Genomic DNA, 18,629 nt, shown 5'->3' on the forward strand with positions numbered 1-18,629 from the left:
TTTCCGACCTAGTACGTATGGTGCGGGCTTGCTTTGCACCCTTTTCAACCTCGGGCTCCTTGGATACGAGAACCCTTTCCTACCTCCACAACTTCCTTCCCTTTCGGCTGATCCCTTTTTCTTTTGAGATCAGCTATGTTGGCACGTTGAGTTTGGGAGGATGGAGGAGGAGGAGGAAGCCTAGCTTCGGGCGTTTGTCGGCACCCTTTTCTTGAGTCAGGCGCACCTCTTTTGGAGGTTCTTGGACTCTAGGGTCCTTGTCGGGCGCCTCAAGGACATCTTTCGAGGTTGGGTTTAATCTTTCGTTGAATGCCCGTAACGTCGAGTTCTTCGGTAGTAACCTTTGAGATTTGGGTAGAAGTTAGAGGATGGAAGTTGAGTCTTCGGGAGAGTAGAGTTGATTAAAAACCTCGAACTCGTCCTCGGAATCTGGTACGTCAACTTCTTCTTCTTCTTCTTCTTCCTTTACGGTAAGGTAGGAAGATGCAGCTTCACCGAGAGGTTAAAATTGTGGAGAAAGGAACGTGGGAATCCCAACCGGAACAAATGGTGGCGGTTGGATTGGTTGGGTGACCAAGGTACCTTGAGGAATGGTAGTCCCCCGTGTAGCAAAAAACCCTCCACGGCAACGCTAATCCGAGGAAGACGAGGATCGCGGGCTTTAATCACGCAACTTCGGCGCACGAAGGCTTTTGATATTGGAGTGTAGCCGAGGATCGGATGAGCGCACGGAGTTGACCGTCGGTGTGCACGAAGATCTCGGCTTGTAGGATCCTATCCAATCGCCGAAATCCACAAGGTTAGGATGACGATCATTGCGTGTGGATACGCGAGTTGTCCAAGTAAAAGTGGGTAAGAGTAAGTAAAAAGACGAAAGATAAAAGTATGTAAAAGAAACTTCACTGGAGTCCCTTCCCTTGTCGGACGGGGAGGCCGTCGTGCCAATTTCTGACGATATGATCGGGAAGTCATTTTTAGGCCTTATTTGATTCGAGCAGACATTGAATTAGCGACTTCGGGTGTCTAGACTTTAGGTAATATTCATCTTTTTTGCTTAGGTGATGGAGGTTATAAACCCGAGTTCACGTCGTGGTGAGTGAGCCCTAGGTTCATCTTCTCATTTAAAGCGTATGGAACCTAAGATCCTAAAGACATTTGGGGCACCTTTGGGTGGGAGCCAACCTAAAAGCCCTAAGATAATCCCTAGTCACGAGTTCCATGGGGATTTTCATTCCCTTCGATGAACGCAATCATCGGGATTACAACTTCCCTAGTTTTTCTTTTTGTATAAAACTCTTCCTCGTTACGGTACCTAATGGATACATCCGAGGGAATTTTGTACTTAACCTTAAAGCTTGTTCTATTTTTTCGTTTGAATCCACCGAGGACGCAAATCTACCCATTCTTTTTGAAAAAAGGCGGGGTGTGGAGAAAAAATAACTATGCGAAGGATGAAAGACACGGTGAAAAAGAGAAGATGGGAAAGAAAAGAAACAAAAGAAACAAAAAAGGCGATAAGGAGGGCGAGTATTGAAGAACTTGCTTTTAAAAAGGAAGAAAGCACGGTCACCTCGGACGGGGTACTTGATAGACAAGAGAGTACGGGGAGATGAAAAGTGTGGCAGGTACGTTATGAGGTTTACGTAGTGTGAAGAATTTTGAAGAAAATTAGTATTTATATGTCGAGAAGATGTTTTAAAGCGGGCGAATTCCCGCCTCAACCCAAGAATCGCTCTCGACCGTTGGATATGTGTCATATTAATGAAACGTGGGGGACATAGAAGCGCCAACAATCAATTCGGGGGCGTTTCGCATACCGAAGCATTGGGAACACGCGATGGGTGATTCGAAGTTATCTCTTGTCAACAATGTTGCCAAAAGTACGGGGTAACAGGTCTTTTTAAGTCGAGATTCTATTTTTCTCCCGAGGTGAAAAAATAAAGAAACTCGAGGGGCTATTGTAGGGGTATTGGGCCCGATAGCATATGAAGGATGGCCCAACGAAGTATTTTGGTTTGGAAACCCAAAATCACGAAGACATCAAAATGGTCGTGGACTATTTACATATCCAAACACGTCCAGGAGTAGATTTGTCCTCGGATTTCAAGGCCGAGGACATAGAAAGAGAAGTTTGGTATCCCTGGGTTATATTATAATGAGTCCTACAATTATGGGGATGCACGGTATACGTGGAGGGCGAGAGAAAGAACGGTGGAATGTCTAAAAATAAAGCTGCTACCACCGCCCATACATTAAAAGCTCGTAAATTGATACACTGTGTATAGATGGAAGGATGGGACACGAACATCGAGCTTGGAACTTGGTCCCTAATCCCGGCGGGCTTTAGGGAAGAATGGATGGGACAAGTATCCAAAAAGGGGGATCTGCAATGAAAAGTGGAAGGTGATGAAGGGAAAGGAAAGGATATAAATAGGAGGAAAGGCATACGAAGAAGGGGGACTTTTCGAGTAAAAGAGATAGAGCCAATAGTAAATGATAATCAACACTTGTATCCAAACTTGAGAAATATCATTCGAAACCATCCTCGGACACAATCCAGGGACGATTTCTCGATCTTACTCTTTGCAAACGATTAACATTTTTTGTCTAGTTCTATTGGGCCCAAAGCCCGTTCTTTTTGTAATTGTCTAAACCATCCTTGAAATCTAAATTACAAGCCCATCCTCTACAAATTCATTGTAAAGAAAGGTCTTTCAAGCCCATTTTTCTCCCAGTCGTAGTTTGGGAACTTGAATTGTGTCCTTACATTAACTTTATAAAAAATAAAAAAAATTATCAAAATATTATTTTTTTTTTAATAATTTTTTTTATTAAATAGATTATTAATCATTATCCTAAGAACATCAGTTAACATTTCTTATATAAAAATAATATTGCATTAATTATAATTTATAACTTTTTTTGAGAATAATTATAAGAAAAATGCTAATAAATGAGTTAACACAATAGTTAATAATCCAATTAAAGAAAAATTTTAAAAGAAAAAAAAAACCAATTAATGTTTTAACAGTTTTTTTCTTTTCCCATAGAAATAGTGTCAAAACTTTTTTTAAATAAATTATTAAGACAAACTTTTTTTAAATAGATTATTAAGACACCCGTTAGTATGATCCTAATTATAATATACTGTTAACTATTTTTTTCTAGACCTAACTTTCAAGAACTTTCTGGAAATATATCAATTCAAAAATATAAGACTCTAAGACTCCTGACATAATTTGTTGCTTTAGTAACAAAAAATTGTGAAAGAAATTGCCACTCATTAACTTAAGAAATTAAAGACATCAAATACACTTTTACGCTTATTACATACAACGCTTCTTCTCACTCTGCATGCTTTTCAACATGGTCCATTGACATAAAAAAAAGGTAATGTGTCTTTTAAGGACAATAGAAATTTAGAACACCAACAAAAGAACATCAATAAACAAATTCCACTTAGAAAGACATACATAAACACCAACCAAAAGAACAAGAAAAAGAGATGTTAGAACTTAGAACTTAGTTCTACATTTTTTTTTTTCTATTTATTTGATTCATATCCTAGTTTTTGCACATCTTGCAAAGATACATGATAATTATAATGATACATGATACATGGACAATTGGACATTACAAGAGTGCAGCATTAAATACAAAGTTGACACAAAGCCACGCGCATATGCATGAAACACCATCAATGTCCAAGTGATCATCATCATCATCGTCATCATCATCACCTAAATCTCACGTGACTTGCATCCAAAGTAAAGCTTAGGAGAGCTAGACCTCACAGAAAACACTCCATTCCATATCTCAGTGAAAGCTCTAACAATAATTCCATGGTGGTACGGCGAGTTCAGCTGCAAAAAACAAGTCAGAAGCTCCCTAAGGTCTTCTTTGGAGTATATTTCATTCTCCAATATCATTTGGAGCATTGACTGTCGAAAATCCAAATATGGGTCATCTGATTCTTTCTCAACCGCAACACTCTCGCCATCTATTTTGCCAAACCCTCTGACTGTCCTTGAGCCCTTTATATCATCATTCTCTGAGTAGTCAACGCTTGGAGACACTGTGTTTGTGTTTGTGTTTGTGTTATCTTTGTCCCATGAGCTTGAAGAAGAAGAAGAGGGGTAGTTTTTGTGCTTTTGGTATGTGGGGGTTTTGGGTTTTGGCTTTGGATTGAATATGTGACATAGCTTTGATTTTCTGCAGCTACACCCTATGTTGACTGAAACTTTGTTGATGAGGATCTTTCTTTTGCTGGTAGGCATTGCAGCTATCTAGAGAGAAAGGATAGAGCAAGTGAGAGTCTGAGAGAGAGAGAGCGAGAGTTTCTCTGTAAAGTGTGACTTAAGGAAGTGAGTGAGTGACTTGTGAGATGAGGCATTTGATTTAGTGCTCTATAAATTCTACATGTGAGCTCAGGTGGGGTCCCTCGTATGATATAGTGACTGGTCTGTTATTTTTCAGCTAATGACAACATGATCATAACCGCATGTTTTGACGAGAAAATTTGTTTTTTTTTAAAGATTTATCCTTGTTTGACTGTCATATCTTGGTATGAGATTCAGAGTCTATCTAGGAATATTTTTTGATGAATATCTAGGAATTAATATAATAGAATATGGTTTCAGTGTGGACAAAGTTCATAGATTATAACTTATAAGATAATCCACTTGTATGTGAAACATGATTAAGAAAACCTAGGAATTTTTTAGAATGTAGAATTAGGAAACTGGCTTGACAGTGAGAATGATCTAGGGATCCAAAAAAGAAAAAAGGGAAAAAAATTAAGCCACTTTGTTATTTGATGCCAACGGTCCAGATCGATTTCATTGGGGCTACCTAGATTGCAAAAGCCTATGTGACCAGCCCATATAAGTATATCCTACAATACATACTGACAAACTCTAATCAATACCTCTTAAATGATCCTTGGGTTAGCTTAAGCGCTTGTCGTTATCGTAAAAAAAAAGAGAGTCGAAGCACTAGTCTCCTTAGTTAACTCAAGGACTTGAAAAAAATGTGAAAGGAGCAAACAAAATGGGAGATTGTTGTGCCTATCCTGAGGACCTGTTTGGAAATGTTTTTTGTTTTAATGCTTCTAATATAGACCTTTTTTTGGACATTGGTTGTTAGGCAATATGATTGCAAGTCTATCTGAGCCATTGCATGTCTTGCCAATCTTGGGTTTTATTTTTGTTTTGGTCCCCTCTTCTGGTCATGGTAAGGCTTGCTACAACTTACATGGTAAAATAAACACATTCATATTTGATTGTATTTATTATAAATGCAACAAGTTAACTTACCTTCGCTAAAAGTAATAAGTGGACGGCCTAGATAGCTTCATAAGATAAGGTCAACTCTCATTGGATCCTCCAATTCTCTCCAATTTAGATGATGCAAGACATGCGGCATTTAAAATTCAAATAAATGTCACGTGTTGCACATCCGGCCAAAAATGGAAGAAAATTAGAGGGTTCAATTGAAGGGGATCCTTTCTCTAACTTCATCACTAAGAAATAGTAGTTGTTAGCAGGCTGCTCAGTAAGACAGTAACTTGAAAATCCATCCAGAAAGAGGAATTACACAAGTCATGTGCAAATGCCACTTGCATAACCAGAACATGCAACTAATAGACCTTACACAATATGTGCCAATGCAATGACAACAGTAGCTAATATTAATTTGTGCTCAAAATTTTGTTACAAGAAGAACAGGGTTTTATATGAAGAGATTTTATCCTACACAACTCCTTTTCCTTTCCCAAAATTTAATGCTAGTAAACGTAGCTTATCTAATCTCTATCTTTTAACTGTGGTGGCTGAGGAGTGTGGTCAATTTAGAAATAATTTCATGACATGAATCTCCAACAAAGAAAGAAATTCAGATCACCTTCGTGTGAGCTCTGGGGCAACTAATCCATGGAACATTTTGAGTCCTAACTTTCCCCCTAAAAAAGAAAAGTCCTATTCTTATCTTTATCTATTTAGCGGCTAGTTAAATTTTGTAGCTGTGAATGATGGGGTTAAACAATAGACTTATCATGCATGCTTATGTGCATTTTCTAATAATCTCTCTCTCTCTCTCTCTCTACAACACATGCACACATACCTTTCGGTTTGACCAACACAATTTTCATCTTCCTGCAATAGGAGAACAAGAATTTGCAAGTGATCCAATGGTTATTTACTATTTACATTAAACTTTGCCTAAAGTTACATGATGACATCGGTAGCATCCACATTCCAAGTAAGCACATTACATCAATTATGTTCTATGTCTTTAATTGTTGGTCTTGTAGCAGGGAACTTACACCTATAAGTATAATTATATGCGGTCAAGGTGCTGGTCCAGAGATCAAAGAGTCAAAAGGGTCGATACAAGCCAGAGGAAGCCAATCTTCTGTCAATGATACTGTAGTTCTACTAGCAGGTTTTGATTTTCCTGTGTAAAGAATTAAGGATACTATTAGTGGAATGGCTCTGTATTAGACAGCAACATTATCACCAACAATGAGAACAATAATAGTATTTAATTTCAATAATGATGGATCTGATTGTCCACCATAACAATGAAATCAACACCAAACTATCTATTTGACTTTCCTAACCAAACAGACAAATTGCCTTCTCTACACTAGGAAAAATGACAAGCTATGACTTCATGAAGTAATGCATATTGAAAAAGGAGTTACATAGGCATGAAACAAGATCAATACGCCATCACCAGTGTGATGTTGTGCACATCTCATCATGTTTGACTCTCCATGAGACACTCAATGGCATTTGGGCGGTGATTTTCTGTTCCAGGGGCAGTAAAATGATTTTGCAAAAGAACAGCTCAATTACATTTGTTGCTTCTATTACAAATAGAAAATCTTACTGAAGTCTTTTGATTAAATCATAAACTTCCCCCACAATCATTAATTCTACTGTGTGTCTTGACATAGAAAATGATGGCTGGGTTGGGAAAGGTCTTGGTTTTGGTGTAAGATAATAAAATCATGGTTACCATTTAAAGTTTATTCCAGCTTTTATGATAAGCATGCTAGTAGAGTATTTAGATACCAATATTTCAAAGGACTTATTTGTGTTCAGTAATTAATGGCAGTTGCAGATTAACTATTTGTGTTCAGTAATATCACTGCATTGCAAACTAATCAAAAGTAAAATGAAGGATCTTTTAAATATGGTAAAGAAAACAGAGTTGGTATAATGCTACAAAATAAAATTTAAATCATTCCAATTGACATTTAAACATAATGGGATGATCAATAGTATATACAAAAAACTATTAAAATCCAAAAAGGTAGCAAGAAAGGAGTCTGACCTCAGTGCCCTGAACACAATAATTGATTCTTGATCAAGCTTGCTACAAACTTTGCAACAAATGATGAACCAGCCTCAGTGCATGAGAATATATGAGCATGGTTGCTTTCAGTTGATAAAGCAATGCCTGGGACCTGATTGGAAATCTGCGAGTGAAAAGATGGGTATAAAATAAGCACATAGAGTCAAGATGAAGAATTCCAAAGCTATGGGAAAAAATATAAAACTCCAGACAAGTTCGGCATCATGAAGCATATTCAAAATGATTGTAGTTGTCATCATTACCATAAGTATTGCAGTGGAATTCTTCACCAAAATCATTTCACTCTTTAAATATGTTAATATTAGCAACATTAATAATGATATACCATCATATGTTATTAAGGATTCTTGTTGAATTGCAGGCCTACTTGAGAGCGGCCTCAGTTAAGCCACATAACTTATCAAGCACCTATTTGTCTGACACAAATAACCAACTCTATTCTCAAATAAAAGTGATTTTCATTTATAGATTATTGCCATTAGCATCATGGACATGTATCATTGAAGTAAAAATAAACACCAAACAAAGAGAATAAATGTTTTACTCCTTAAGTTTCAAAAGTAACTACTATGCCGACATGTTTAATTATCTTATATATATTATAAAACCCCTCTTTCCAACATTATATGCTTTATGAATAATTAAACTATAGAATGTTTAAGCCACCTTTGAAATTTGAGGGGTCAAGTATTGTCTCAAATATTAGGGACAATTTAAGCATGAATTTGAAGCAATGAGGAGTGCCTGAGGATTTACCCAAAGGTCTTGTGGGGAAGGAGAAAGAAAAGAAGAGGAGGGGGGGGGGATAGGCAATATTTCAAGGGTCATGGTTGAGCATGTATTCCAAGATACGAATTCAAACAAATGCGTTTCCCATACAAACATTGCACATACTTAGCACAATATTCCTTTGACTCTATTCAAGAAAACAATAAACCCTTTCATATACATGTTTATATGTAACACTTGAAATCCAATACACACCTCTTCAAACATTTGAAGTGGAGCCCAGTGATCATTAACACCAAACAAAAATGCAAGTTTCTCCCGATTTTCTCTCATAAATGTCCAGTCTGGTGTTTCTGTAAGCTAACCATAAAATGCATTCAGTCAGCACAAGTTTGTGAATATAGTTTAGTACTCCTATATGAGCAATGCAGCAATCTAATCTTTTGTTGAAGTAAGAGCAATGTATGCACATTAACTTAGTTTTAACAAGCAGATTAAAAATAAATTATAATGTAAGGAATATGTTCCATCACTTTCAGGGAAATATAAAGTCTCACATGCACACATGACCAATTTAAGCAATATGTAAGAAAATTCATATTCTTCCTAGGTTTGAGTCCTAGAGTGTAACTTTCTACTAACCCACCCCCCCCCCCCTCTTTCCCCCCTTTGCAGGAGGTGATATTATGTGTAATAGTTGTATGCAACATATCTCTCACATAAGTGGGTCCCACACTTGTGGGGTCCTCATGTGAGAAGAAAGTTGCATGCAGTTTTTACACAAAATCCCCCTCTCAGGGCGCACAGGGCCCCAAATAAAAGGGAAACAAAAAATATATTACTCAAATGATCACGTGGAGTCAAGGTTAGTAGTTATTACCTATCAGCATACACTAGGTCCAAATTCCCTATTCAATGTATAGAGGAATGCATCCAATTGAATGTAACATAATGTGAGGCAATCACACAAGAGGTTATTAACTACTTTAAGGGTGCACTTGCTACATGTAAAAACATAATTCTCAAACTGTATATGCTGGTTGCTGGGGCAACCAGATTTTGAAGCATGCAATCCTGAAATAGAAGTTAGAACTGCTTTTACACAATTACTGTAAAAGCATGTGAAGTTATTAGCAGTTTTTGGGGAAAAGGAGGACTACTAATGGAAGAAGAGATTTAAGAATTAGAAGGTGGGTATAGCTTTATATAGCAGGTTAAAAATAATGATATATTTAAAGAACCACATGTGATGACTTGAAGTGCTCAGCTAGGCTATGGCAGGGTAGCATATCAATTACAAATATTGGAAGAAATACATTATGTTTGATTGTTGTAAATTTGTAACTACGGGATCTCAGAAGAATTGGTGACAAATTCTGACAGTATATTTTTTCTTTTAAAAAAAAAATTTTACCTTTTGGAACTCTGTCATTGTCATAAAGAGTGAATTCCGGATAGTATGGTACTGTACATAAATAAGCTAGAAGTTAGTTGGGAAATTCAAAAATCAAAACACATAACTACCCACGGACTCAAAATAAACTGAAACTGACTTAAGATTTAATCTCAACTAATTGAGTCACCAATGTAGTGCACACATGAACAACATATGCAGACTGATTATTGTTTATAAAGAAGCTAAAGTTTTCCGGAAATAGTAGAAGAATGTCCATTTGACAATACATCATAATACAGAAATAGATAAGGCAGAAAGGAAAAATTAAACACTCAAATTGGCTTTTACTGCTTTCTTGAAAGTTTATTTACAACTTATGAAGCCAAATCCGTGTCGGATTCATGGATAAAACTTCACCTGAACCAAGTGTGAGCAAGTAGCCTCAAGTGCAGCAGCTGACCATGACTTCCCCAGAGAGTTTGTCACAATCAACCTCAAAGCCCAGCTTGGTAAAAATTTCAACGATGCTATTACAAGACTAATTGCAACACTTAAAACTTGTGACCTGAACTCAAAAACAAGTACCATTAGCACCTACAAGTGCTTTAATGTAAGATTGTCAAAAGTGTAACAGAACCAATTAAATCAAATTTATATGACTAAAGGCTCATTTGCAAGTGCTGTTTTAATGATCCATTCTCATTACAAAAGAACCAATTGAAATACATCTACCATTCGCCCTTGGCTCTAGTCCAATTATGTTTAGGCAGCACCAGGTTAGTACAGCAAGTACACCTGGTCCGTTGACACCCCTAGCATCTATGCACATATAAAGAGAATAGGGAATAATATTGTGTGATAACTCGTGGATTTTAACCAGAAAACAGTAAAGAAAAATAAATCAACAGGCGCGTGCGCGCACACACAGCATAAGAATTTATGCAGTTCTACAAGTTTCCTATGTCCTCAGTGAGAAAGATCAAACTCAATAACGATTAGAATGCTCAACCTATCAATTTCATTTCCCTTCCCACCTGCCAACTCCAAATCAAAATGCAATCAAGCTCATCTAGGCCCAACACTTCTCCAAACATATAACTGAGGTCCATAAGTCCTCAAGTAAAAAGGCAAATACAAGACACCTTATAATGTTACTCAAAACAAAGAATTTTACGCTGCGATCTTCCGAATAATAGGTTGCATTGTTGATTCTGAGTTTATTTCCAAAAAGGGATATAGTCCAATGCAATATGTCACCTATAAACCAACAGAAATGTAAATGAAAAGGATCTTTAAAGTGAGAAGAACATGAGAAGGTAGCATGATGCTACTGAACAAATTTAATTTTGGGGAAAGTTGTCATCACCTTCTCCAAGGATCTCCTAAATATATCAATAGCCATATATGAACCAATAGAATGCCCAACCTTCACAGAGAAATTACATGTCAGCTACTAAGAATTTCAGGGACAAAACCAGAAATCAACTTCCAGAATATTATGTGCTTTATTGGGATCACATCTAGGATCACATCAAATAACCCAAATGATTTAATAATTTTCTCCAGGTCAAAGGAGATTGACTGATCTCAGCAATAAAAGAGATCACTGCATGAAAATGAAAGGGACACAAAGCAAAAACATTATGTAAAGATAGTCCAGAACTGGAATTGGTTGACTGTTTCCACTACCCAATCATCCAACAAAGGAAGGCAATAATACAATACTTGGAAAGTGAATTTTTATCAATGTCCAGACTCTTCTGACAGGAGAAACACTTTAATTTTTTATTTTCTATTTTTAAGTCTGGGAAAAACACAATATGAAGAACCCCATAATTGCAAATCATAGAAATAAAGGGCTTTCCACCACATTTCTAACATGTTTGTTGAGAATATTTGGGAACACAGCATATGTTGAAAAGAAAATCATTCCTAGCCTCAAACTTAATGAATGGAAGAGCAACAAGTGCACAAAAATGGCAGACAGGCATGCATACACAAAAGTGGCTAGAGGCTAGATACTAGTTTTAACAAGAGTCAAACTTACAGTTTTCTGAAACACCTTCAGATGTAAGCATCCAAAATCTGTATATTAAATTTTCTTTTTTCTTTTTTCAATTTTTTTTTCCACCCAAGGCCCTACCTCTTACTAACAAAGACATAAATGGAAATTATGTCATTGATGGGCTAAAGTAAGTCTGTCTAGTTAGTAAAAAACAAGAAGTGTAAGTCATACAGTGTCACTCATAAGCATTCAATTTATGATTCTAATGAGATATTGAATGAACATTCATTTTGAAGCCCTTTCCATAAAAGGCACTTTCAAAAGGCCAGCATCATATTGAAAGTATAAAACATAATTAGAAAAAAATGAACTTACCAGTATTATAGGAACTTCAATGTTTTCTAGCTCCTGCTTGATGAAATCCATCTGCAAAAACATGAGACTGTGAGCAAATTATAGCTAATGCAGTAGCTGAAGTGTTCTTAACAGACAATAGAGGGAAAACATAAAGTTCAATCTGGATGTCAAAGTTGGGTTTCTAGAAGAAAAGAATCTTGATGGTACAACAGACCTGACTTAATTACATTTCCAGGGGAAATTTCAGTAACTGGAATGTGCCTAAATTCTGTCACCAATTATGTGCATTGTTCACACTCACATAGATAAATCAACAAGTTTCCAAGAATTTCATAAATGCTATGATTTCAATATGATTCTTCATCTGTATGGTACAAAATGTACATTTGCTTATAAATTCACAAATCCTAACAGAACACCTGTCACTTTTACCGGGCCAACAACTTTCCTAAACAAATTGAGCAGAAAGTTACCTTATGGTCTATTTGTTCTTCTAATGAGAACAACCGTCCATGGTCCCAGTTCTAGCAAGGAAAGAACTTTTATCATAATCGTACAAATTGTAGCAATTAATGAAAAGAAACAGATATAAACAATTTGTGTTGCAAAGATCCTCTAACAAAACAAATAAAGCTATAAAAATTATTGAAGTGAACATATAGATCATCAAAAGCATTGCCAAAGGGTGGCTAGAAAATGCAAGGACATAAAAAATAATCATTAATATCTGGAGGGAAAGAAAAGAAAGATAAAATAAAAAAGGCACAGAAAGGATGGGCATCATTTCTAAGTATCATCTACCACACATGTGATATAAGTAGAGGCCAAAGGATAAATTTCCATGATCAAGTGGTTCCTTGGACCCATTAAATCTTCCAAAGAAAGTTAATGCCAAAGAACATTTTGTAGTAAAAATTTTATAGGACTTCACATCAAAAGCATATACAAACTCATTTGGGTGGCTTGGCTCACTAATTCACAACTCAGCATGACTTACACATAGCCAGAAGTTCTAAGATAGCTTGAGTTGGTTTTAACTTTTAAGTTTTAACACACAAACTCTGACTGCCATCCATTGCTTTAGATTTCATGAGAAGGGTATTTAGTATAAATGTAAACATAACCATACAAACCAGTATCATAGTATTATTGTGTATGTTCAGTGGCAAAGCCATGTGGAGACTGGGGGGCCATCCTGGCATACCTCCATTCCCCAGTTGTTGTGTCAAAATAAATAACGGTACAGTCCTCCAATCCAAACTAATTTTATTCTATTATTCCCTTCATTCTCCACATGTATTACAAAGGGCTGAAGTCCACAATTAAGTGGATACAATGTCATATATATAATATTTTCAATAAAATATTTCATAATGGGTTTCAATGTGTTTTATGCATCTCTTCATATACTCTTAAACTAAATGAACAGATAATAGTCTTTCCTTTAACTACTGCACATATAGAAGTATCTAACCAGCAATTAGGTACACTACGAAAAAAAATTAACAGAATTATTTCTTCATATTTAATTATTGCTATCAAGTATCGCCTTCAATACTTTTTTGTCTCATCATATTCTATATGAATACATCAAAACAAATTGAAATAAACATATCTTTTCTAAAGATAACATTTGGTCCCTATTTTAATTTTCATTAACATATGCATTACACAATTTTATGATATCTATCATCTAAGAAGTATTGCAAAACAGCCACAACTAAAATGTTAGGCTTTGCCACCGTGTGTGTGTGTGTGTGTGTGTGTGTGTGTGTGTGTGAGAGAGAGAGAGAGAGAGAGAGAGAGAGAATTTATTTCAAGATTAAATAATTATACAAAATTTGTATTCTCATGTCATGACTTCCTATGCATTCCATGGGACAAAGGAGTGCTGATGGTCCAGTCATAGAGGCATTTTTACTCAATCATGTGACTATTTACAATTACATACTACTAAACTTCCAGAATTGCTTTAAGGGAAAAAAAATTTTAAAAAAAAACTGTAATTCAGAAATTTAAGAAAGAACATGGACCACTACCTTGGGCATTGTCTAATTTCTAACTCTATGCATATCACCAATTACTGTATCTTTTATTAGCGTTAGGATATCTTAAGTCAAGATAGGTGTGAATGATTCTTTACTATCTACAGAATATAGTAATACTTCACTGTATTAGCAAAGGCATGAGTCATATCAGTAAGAGAAAGCAGAAGAATCAATATAAAACATAAGGAGATGAGCATAAGAAGTTGAAGTTTTGCATATTTATAGGAGAAATTAAGAATTTTAACATATTATTGTATTGTCACACTTTCTGAAAACAGTAAGGCTCGGAATCCATGATTATATATTTAGTTCAAAGCCTATGTTGAGTAACAAACAAGTATAAGAACTAAGAGGTCAACTGAATACTGAATATAGCATATCAGCAAATGAAGGGTCCAGAAGCAAATGATAATGCAAAAAATTAAAAACCGCCATTGCTTAATTTTATATATTAGCCAAGTGCAAGTACCTTTTTCGTGTGAGAAGTGTGCCCAATAGCTGGTGATTAACACACCCACCAAAAAAAAAAAGTGCAATCAGTTAGCTCACAAAATATAGCTTAACAGTAGAAAATTAAATTAACAAGAACAAGGAAGCAACCAAGTCTTGCCTGTTACAGATACATGGCCTTCGAGAAACTCGTACAGTGATTCCACAAAGTCCTTATAAAATGCAACAACACCTGCAGTAACAAATAAACAAACAGCCCCTAATTCCTAGTTCTCAAAACTAAATCAACAAAACACACACATACATATACATACAACAAAGTATAAAACCAAACTTGCCTGGATTTCCAGGGATAAACAAAACATGCATTTTAGGATCATCAGCATGAATCTCCAGCAATTCAGTGGTGTAACTAACCAAACCAAAAAAAAGAAAAAGACATTAATATAAATAATAACTATTAAAACTGCACGGACAACAATATATCATATGTGACCCTATAATATATACCTGGACACGTTGCATGATCGAAAATGAGCAGTCCTTTTAGCTTTGAAATCGAATTGGTTTCGACCCATTTCGTTGCTTGAACACTTTTGGTGTATAGCTTAGCTCCTACTGAGTTCTGACTTCTGAGGCATTATACAAAAGTACAAATCCCAAGCGTTAATATATAATAAAGAGAACAGGTCAAGTCAACAAAAAATGGCCACAACAAATTCAAGAAAGAACAGAGTCTGCGTTTTATATAGAATTATATTAATATATATGATAGACCACGGTGGTAGACTTGGCACTGGCACATGGCGGTGAGACCGAGGGGCCGTAGTAGACTGTAGAATGTAGAAAAAATATGCAAGGTGGAGTATTACTTTGTCTTGTGTAGATTGTTCTCTCAATAAATGGGAAAAAACTTGCATGCTCCGGCAGCAATGCTCCTTCCCTTGGGTGGGCCTCATGCATGGGTCTCGTCATAGAGCCCACCATCCCTCGTGTAAGAAGAGAGTATTGCTCATGGAGCATGCCTCAATAAATAGTCATTGATGTACACTTGTTGGCAGTCTTTTTTTTGTTTTGATGATGATATTTTTTGTGATGATGATGATATTATAAAGGTAAAAATACTATTTTAGTTTTTATATTTTGGGGTGACAGTCCATTTTAATTTATTGCCAATTTAGTCCTTTTTATTGACTAATTAACGAAAAATATTTATGTGGCAATTTAGGTGGCAATTTAGGTAAAGAATTGACACACACGTAGCTAATAAAATAATAAAAAAAATACTTAATTTATATCTACAAACCACATTAACAATTTGAAGAATAAAAAAATTCATATTAGAAAAACAAAACAAAAAATTTAAAAGGAAGAGTTAAAAAATAAAAAATAATATTCCCGGATTTTCTTAGAGTTTCTTGGTAGCCAAACATAGCAACCCACGCACAAACAAAATAAAATTCTCCGCAAACTCCAGCAGGCAACAACACCATCAAATCCAGCGAGTGCATGTCAATCTGGGTGGTGGAGCTTGAACCCAGATCTGGGCAAGTACAAACCCATATCTAAAAGAGAGAGAACGCTTTAGTTGAGGTACCGAAGAATGGAATTTGCATAAACTAATTGGTTTTCAGAAAAATTCAAACAGCATAAGCCACGTTGCTTGCTAGTATCACTTTCCAAATACCACCTCAATAAACACCTCCACTCCCAAGTTCAGGCTTCAATCCAAAACACAATGACCATGACATCCTCCTTCTACTTCTTCAATTCATTCCCTGCAACTGCAACTCCTCATTGTCAAAACAAGAATAGAAAATGCCTGTTGAGCTAACCTGAAACATTAAGAAAATAATCTGGGGGATTTTTTTTAAAAACTCATCTTTTCAAATTTTTTTTGTTTTTGTTTCTCTGCGATTGCTGATGTGGTTTTCTTAGCGAGTAAATAGTAGGATTAAATTAATTGTAAATTGAAAATAATATAGACTAAATTGACCGCTACTAAAATGTAAAGACCAAATTAATTGTGACTTTAAAATATAATGATCAAAATGGTATTTTTGCCTATTATAAAAAAATTAGTCGCAAATTCACGCGATAGGTGAAAATATATAATTATTTTGTAATATAATATAATCCATAATCTATTAATTGAAGATAAACTGTGCATCTTAAAAATACAAAAACAAACAAACCTGAAGTGAGGTTTAACATGTTAGAATCATCATATACAAAACTTTATTTACAATAAAGTAAATAAAAAAAATGTTTTAAACTAACTTTATTTAAGCAAAATGATCAAATTTAATAGACCCTCACTTATATCAATTTCTATCAAATGCCAATTGTTAAACAATAATGTACATTTGATTCCACCCATGTCCAATCCACCACACACATTTATTAATGTGTCCATATATAAATCACTCACTTGCCATTACATCTATTTTATCAATATTTTGAATTCCCACAAAGAATCAAAATAGTGTAAATAGTATGTATACAAATTGTAAGTAAATGAGTTAAGAATATATATATATATATATATATTATCTTACTAACCTGACTGTGTACGTCCATATAATATTGTGGTCAGACATAGCCTTACCAAACCTTATTTAAGCAAAATAATCAAATTTAATAGACCCTCACTTATACCAATTTCCATCAAAGAACAAATTATTAAACAATAATGTGTCATTGATTCCACCCATGTCCAGTCTACCACAAACATTTATTAATGTGTCCATATACAAATCACCCACTTGCACATTCATTTTATCAATATTCTGAATTCCCACAAAGCATCAAAATAGTGTAAATAATGTATATACAAATTGTAAGTAAATGAGTTAAGAACATATGCATATATATTATATCTTATAAACCTGACCATATACATTCATATAATATTGTGGTTAGAATTAGCCTTACCAAACCTTATTTAAGCAAAATAATCAAATTTAATAGACCCTCACTTGTACCAATTTCCATCAAAGACCAAATTGTTAAACAATAAATTGCCCTTGATTTCACCCATGTCCAATCCACCACACACATTTATTAATGTGTCCATATACAAATCACCCACTTGACATTACATTCATTTTATCAATATTCTGAATTTCTACAGAGAAAATAGTGTAAATAGTGTGTATACAAATTGTAAGTAAGCGAGTTAAGAACATAAGCATATATATTATTTCTTACTAACCTGACCATGTACATTCATATAATATTGTGGTCAGACGTAGCCTTACCAAACCTTATTTAAGCAAAATTATCAAATTTAATAGACCCTCACTTATACTAATTTCCATCAAAGAACAAATTGTTAAACAATAATGTGGCCTTGATTCCACCCATGTCTAGTCCACCATACAAATTTATTAATGTGTCCATATACAAATCATCCACTTGCCATTACATTCATTTTATCAATATTCTGAATTCTCACAAAGAATCAAAATAGTGTAAATAATGTGTATACAAATTGTAAGTGAGTGAGTTAAGAACATAGGCATATATATTAGGCGAAAAACTCATTTTCGTCCCTACATTTTCACGCGATTCCCACTTTGGTCCCTAACTTTTTTTTCCACCACTTTTAGTCTCTATCCTGGAAAACGTGTCTCGTTTTTGTCCCTACTGTTACATCAGAGACAGAAATTGCACATGTGGCAAACGCAACTATTAAAATAATAATAAAAATTTTTATTTTGGCATTAAAAAATGCCACATCAACATCTAAATTAAAAAAATTAATTTATTAATTTTTACTAAATAAAAAAATTAAAAACAGAAAGAAAAACCAAAAATCACATGAATTGAGATTTAAGTGTGTCTTAAACAAGAACACAAACCCAGATCTAAGAACAAAAACCCAGAAATTAAAATCCAAAAATTAAAAATCTCAAAATCACCATTTTCTCAAACCCAACAAAATCATCAAATTCCAAAGTACCAAATTAATCCAAAAATACAACATAACCAATCCAAACAAAAAAATCTCAAACTCAAAAAAAGTCATCTCAAGCAAGTTGAACCCAACAAACCCAAACTTCATAAAAATAAAAAATAAAAACACACACACACACACATGAAGACATTCATGCTTCCCAAACTTAATCAAACCAACTTAATCATTCATGCTTTCCCAAACAAATGAAAAGGAAAAAACACGAAGACAAATCAATGAAATCATGAAGACAAAACACGAAAGAGGGAGTTAAAGGATTCTACAGAGGCTTACCGTTGGTTTGCC

General features: G+C 34.9%; 2 protein-coding genes across 2 annotated transcripts; both read right to left on the bottom strand.

Moving 5' to 3' along the window:
* Positions 1–3,445: 3,445 nt before the first annotated feature.
* LOC142609965 (uncharacterized) lies at positions 3,446–6,453 on the bottom strand. The gene is made up of 2 exons (XM_075781689.1): positions 6,323–6,453; positions 3,446–4,286 (listed from the first exon to the last, which is right to left on the bottom strand). Exon 2 carries the CDS (start codon positions 4,275–4,277, stop codon positions 3,741–3,743), a length of 537 nt encoding a protein of 178 aa, XP_075637804.1. The 5' UTR covers positions 4,278–4,286; positions 6,323–6,453; the 3' UTR covers positions 3,446–3,740.
* Positions 6,326–15,187, bottom strand: LOC142609964 (uncharacterized). Its single transcript, XM_075781688.1, has 13 exons — positions 14,876–15,187; positions 14,704–14,777; positions 14,526–14,597; positions 14,385–14,413; positions 12,341–12,391; positions 11,886–11,936; positions 10,872–10,931; positions 10,680–10,762; positions 9,923–10,070; positions 9,524–9,574; positions 8,365–8,469; positions 7,339–7,483; positions 6,326–6,453 (listed from the first exon to the last, which is right to left on the bottom strand). The coding sequence occupies exons 1-12, from the start codon at positions 14,941–14,943 to the stop codon at positions 7,340–7,342; spliced, it is 936 nt and encodes a 311-aa protein (XP_075637803.1). The 5' UTR covers positions 14,944–15,187; the 3' UTR covers positions 6,326–6,453; position 7,339.
* Positions 15,188–18,629: the final 3,442 nt, after the last annotated feature.

Source organism: Castanea sativa, chromosome 9 (assembly GCF_040712315.1).
Source record: "Castanea sativa cultivar Marrone di Chiusa Pesio chromosome 9, ASM4071231v1".
In the NCBI taxonomy this organism is placed as follows: domain Eukaryota; kingdom Viridiplantae; phylum Streptophyta; class Magnoliopsida; order Fagales; family Fagaceae; genus Castanea; species Castanea sativa.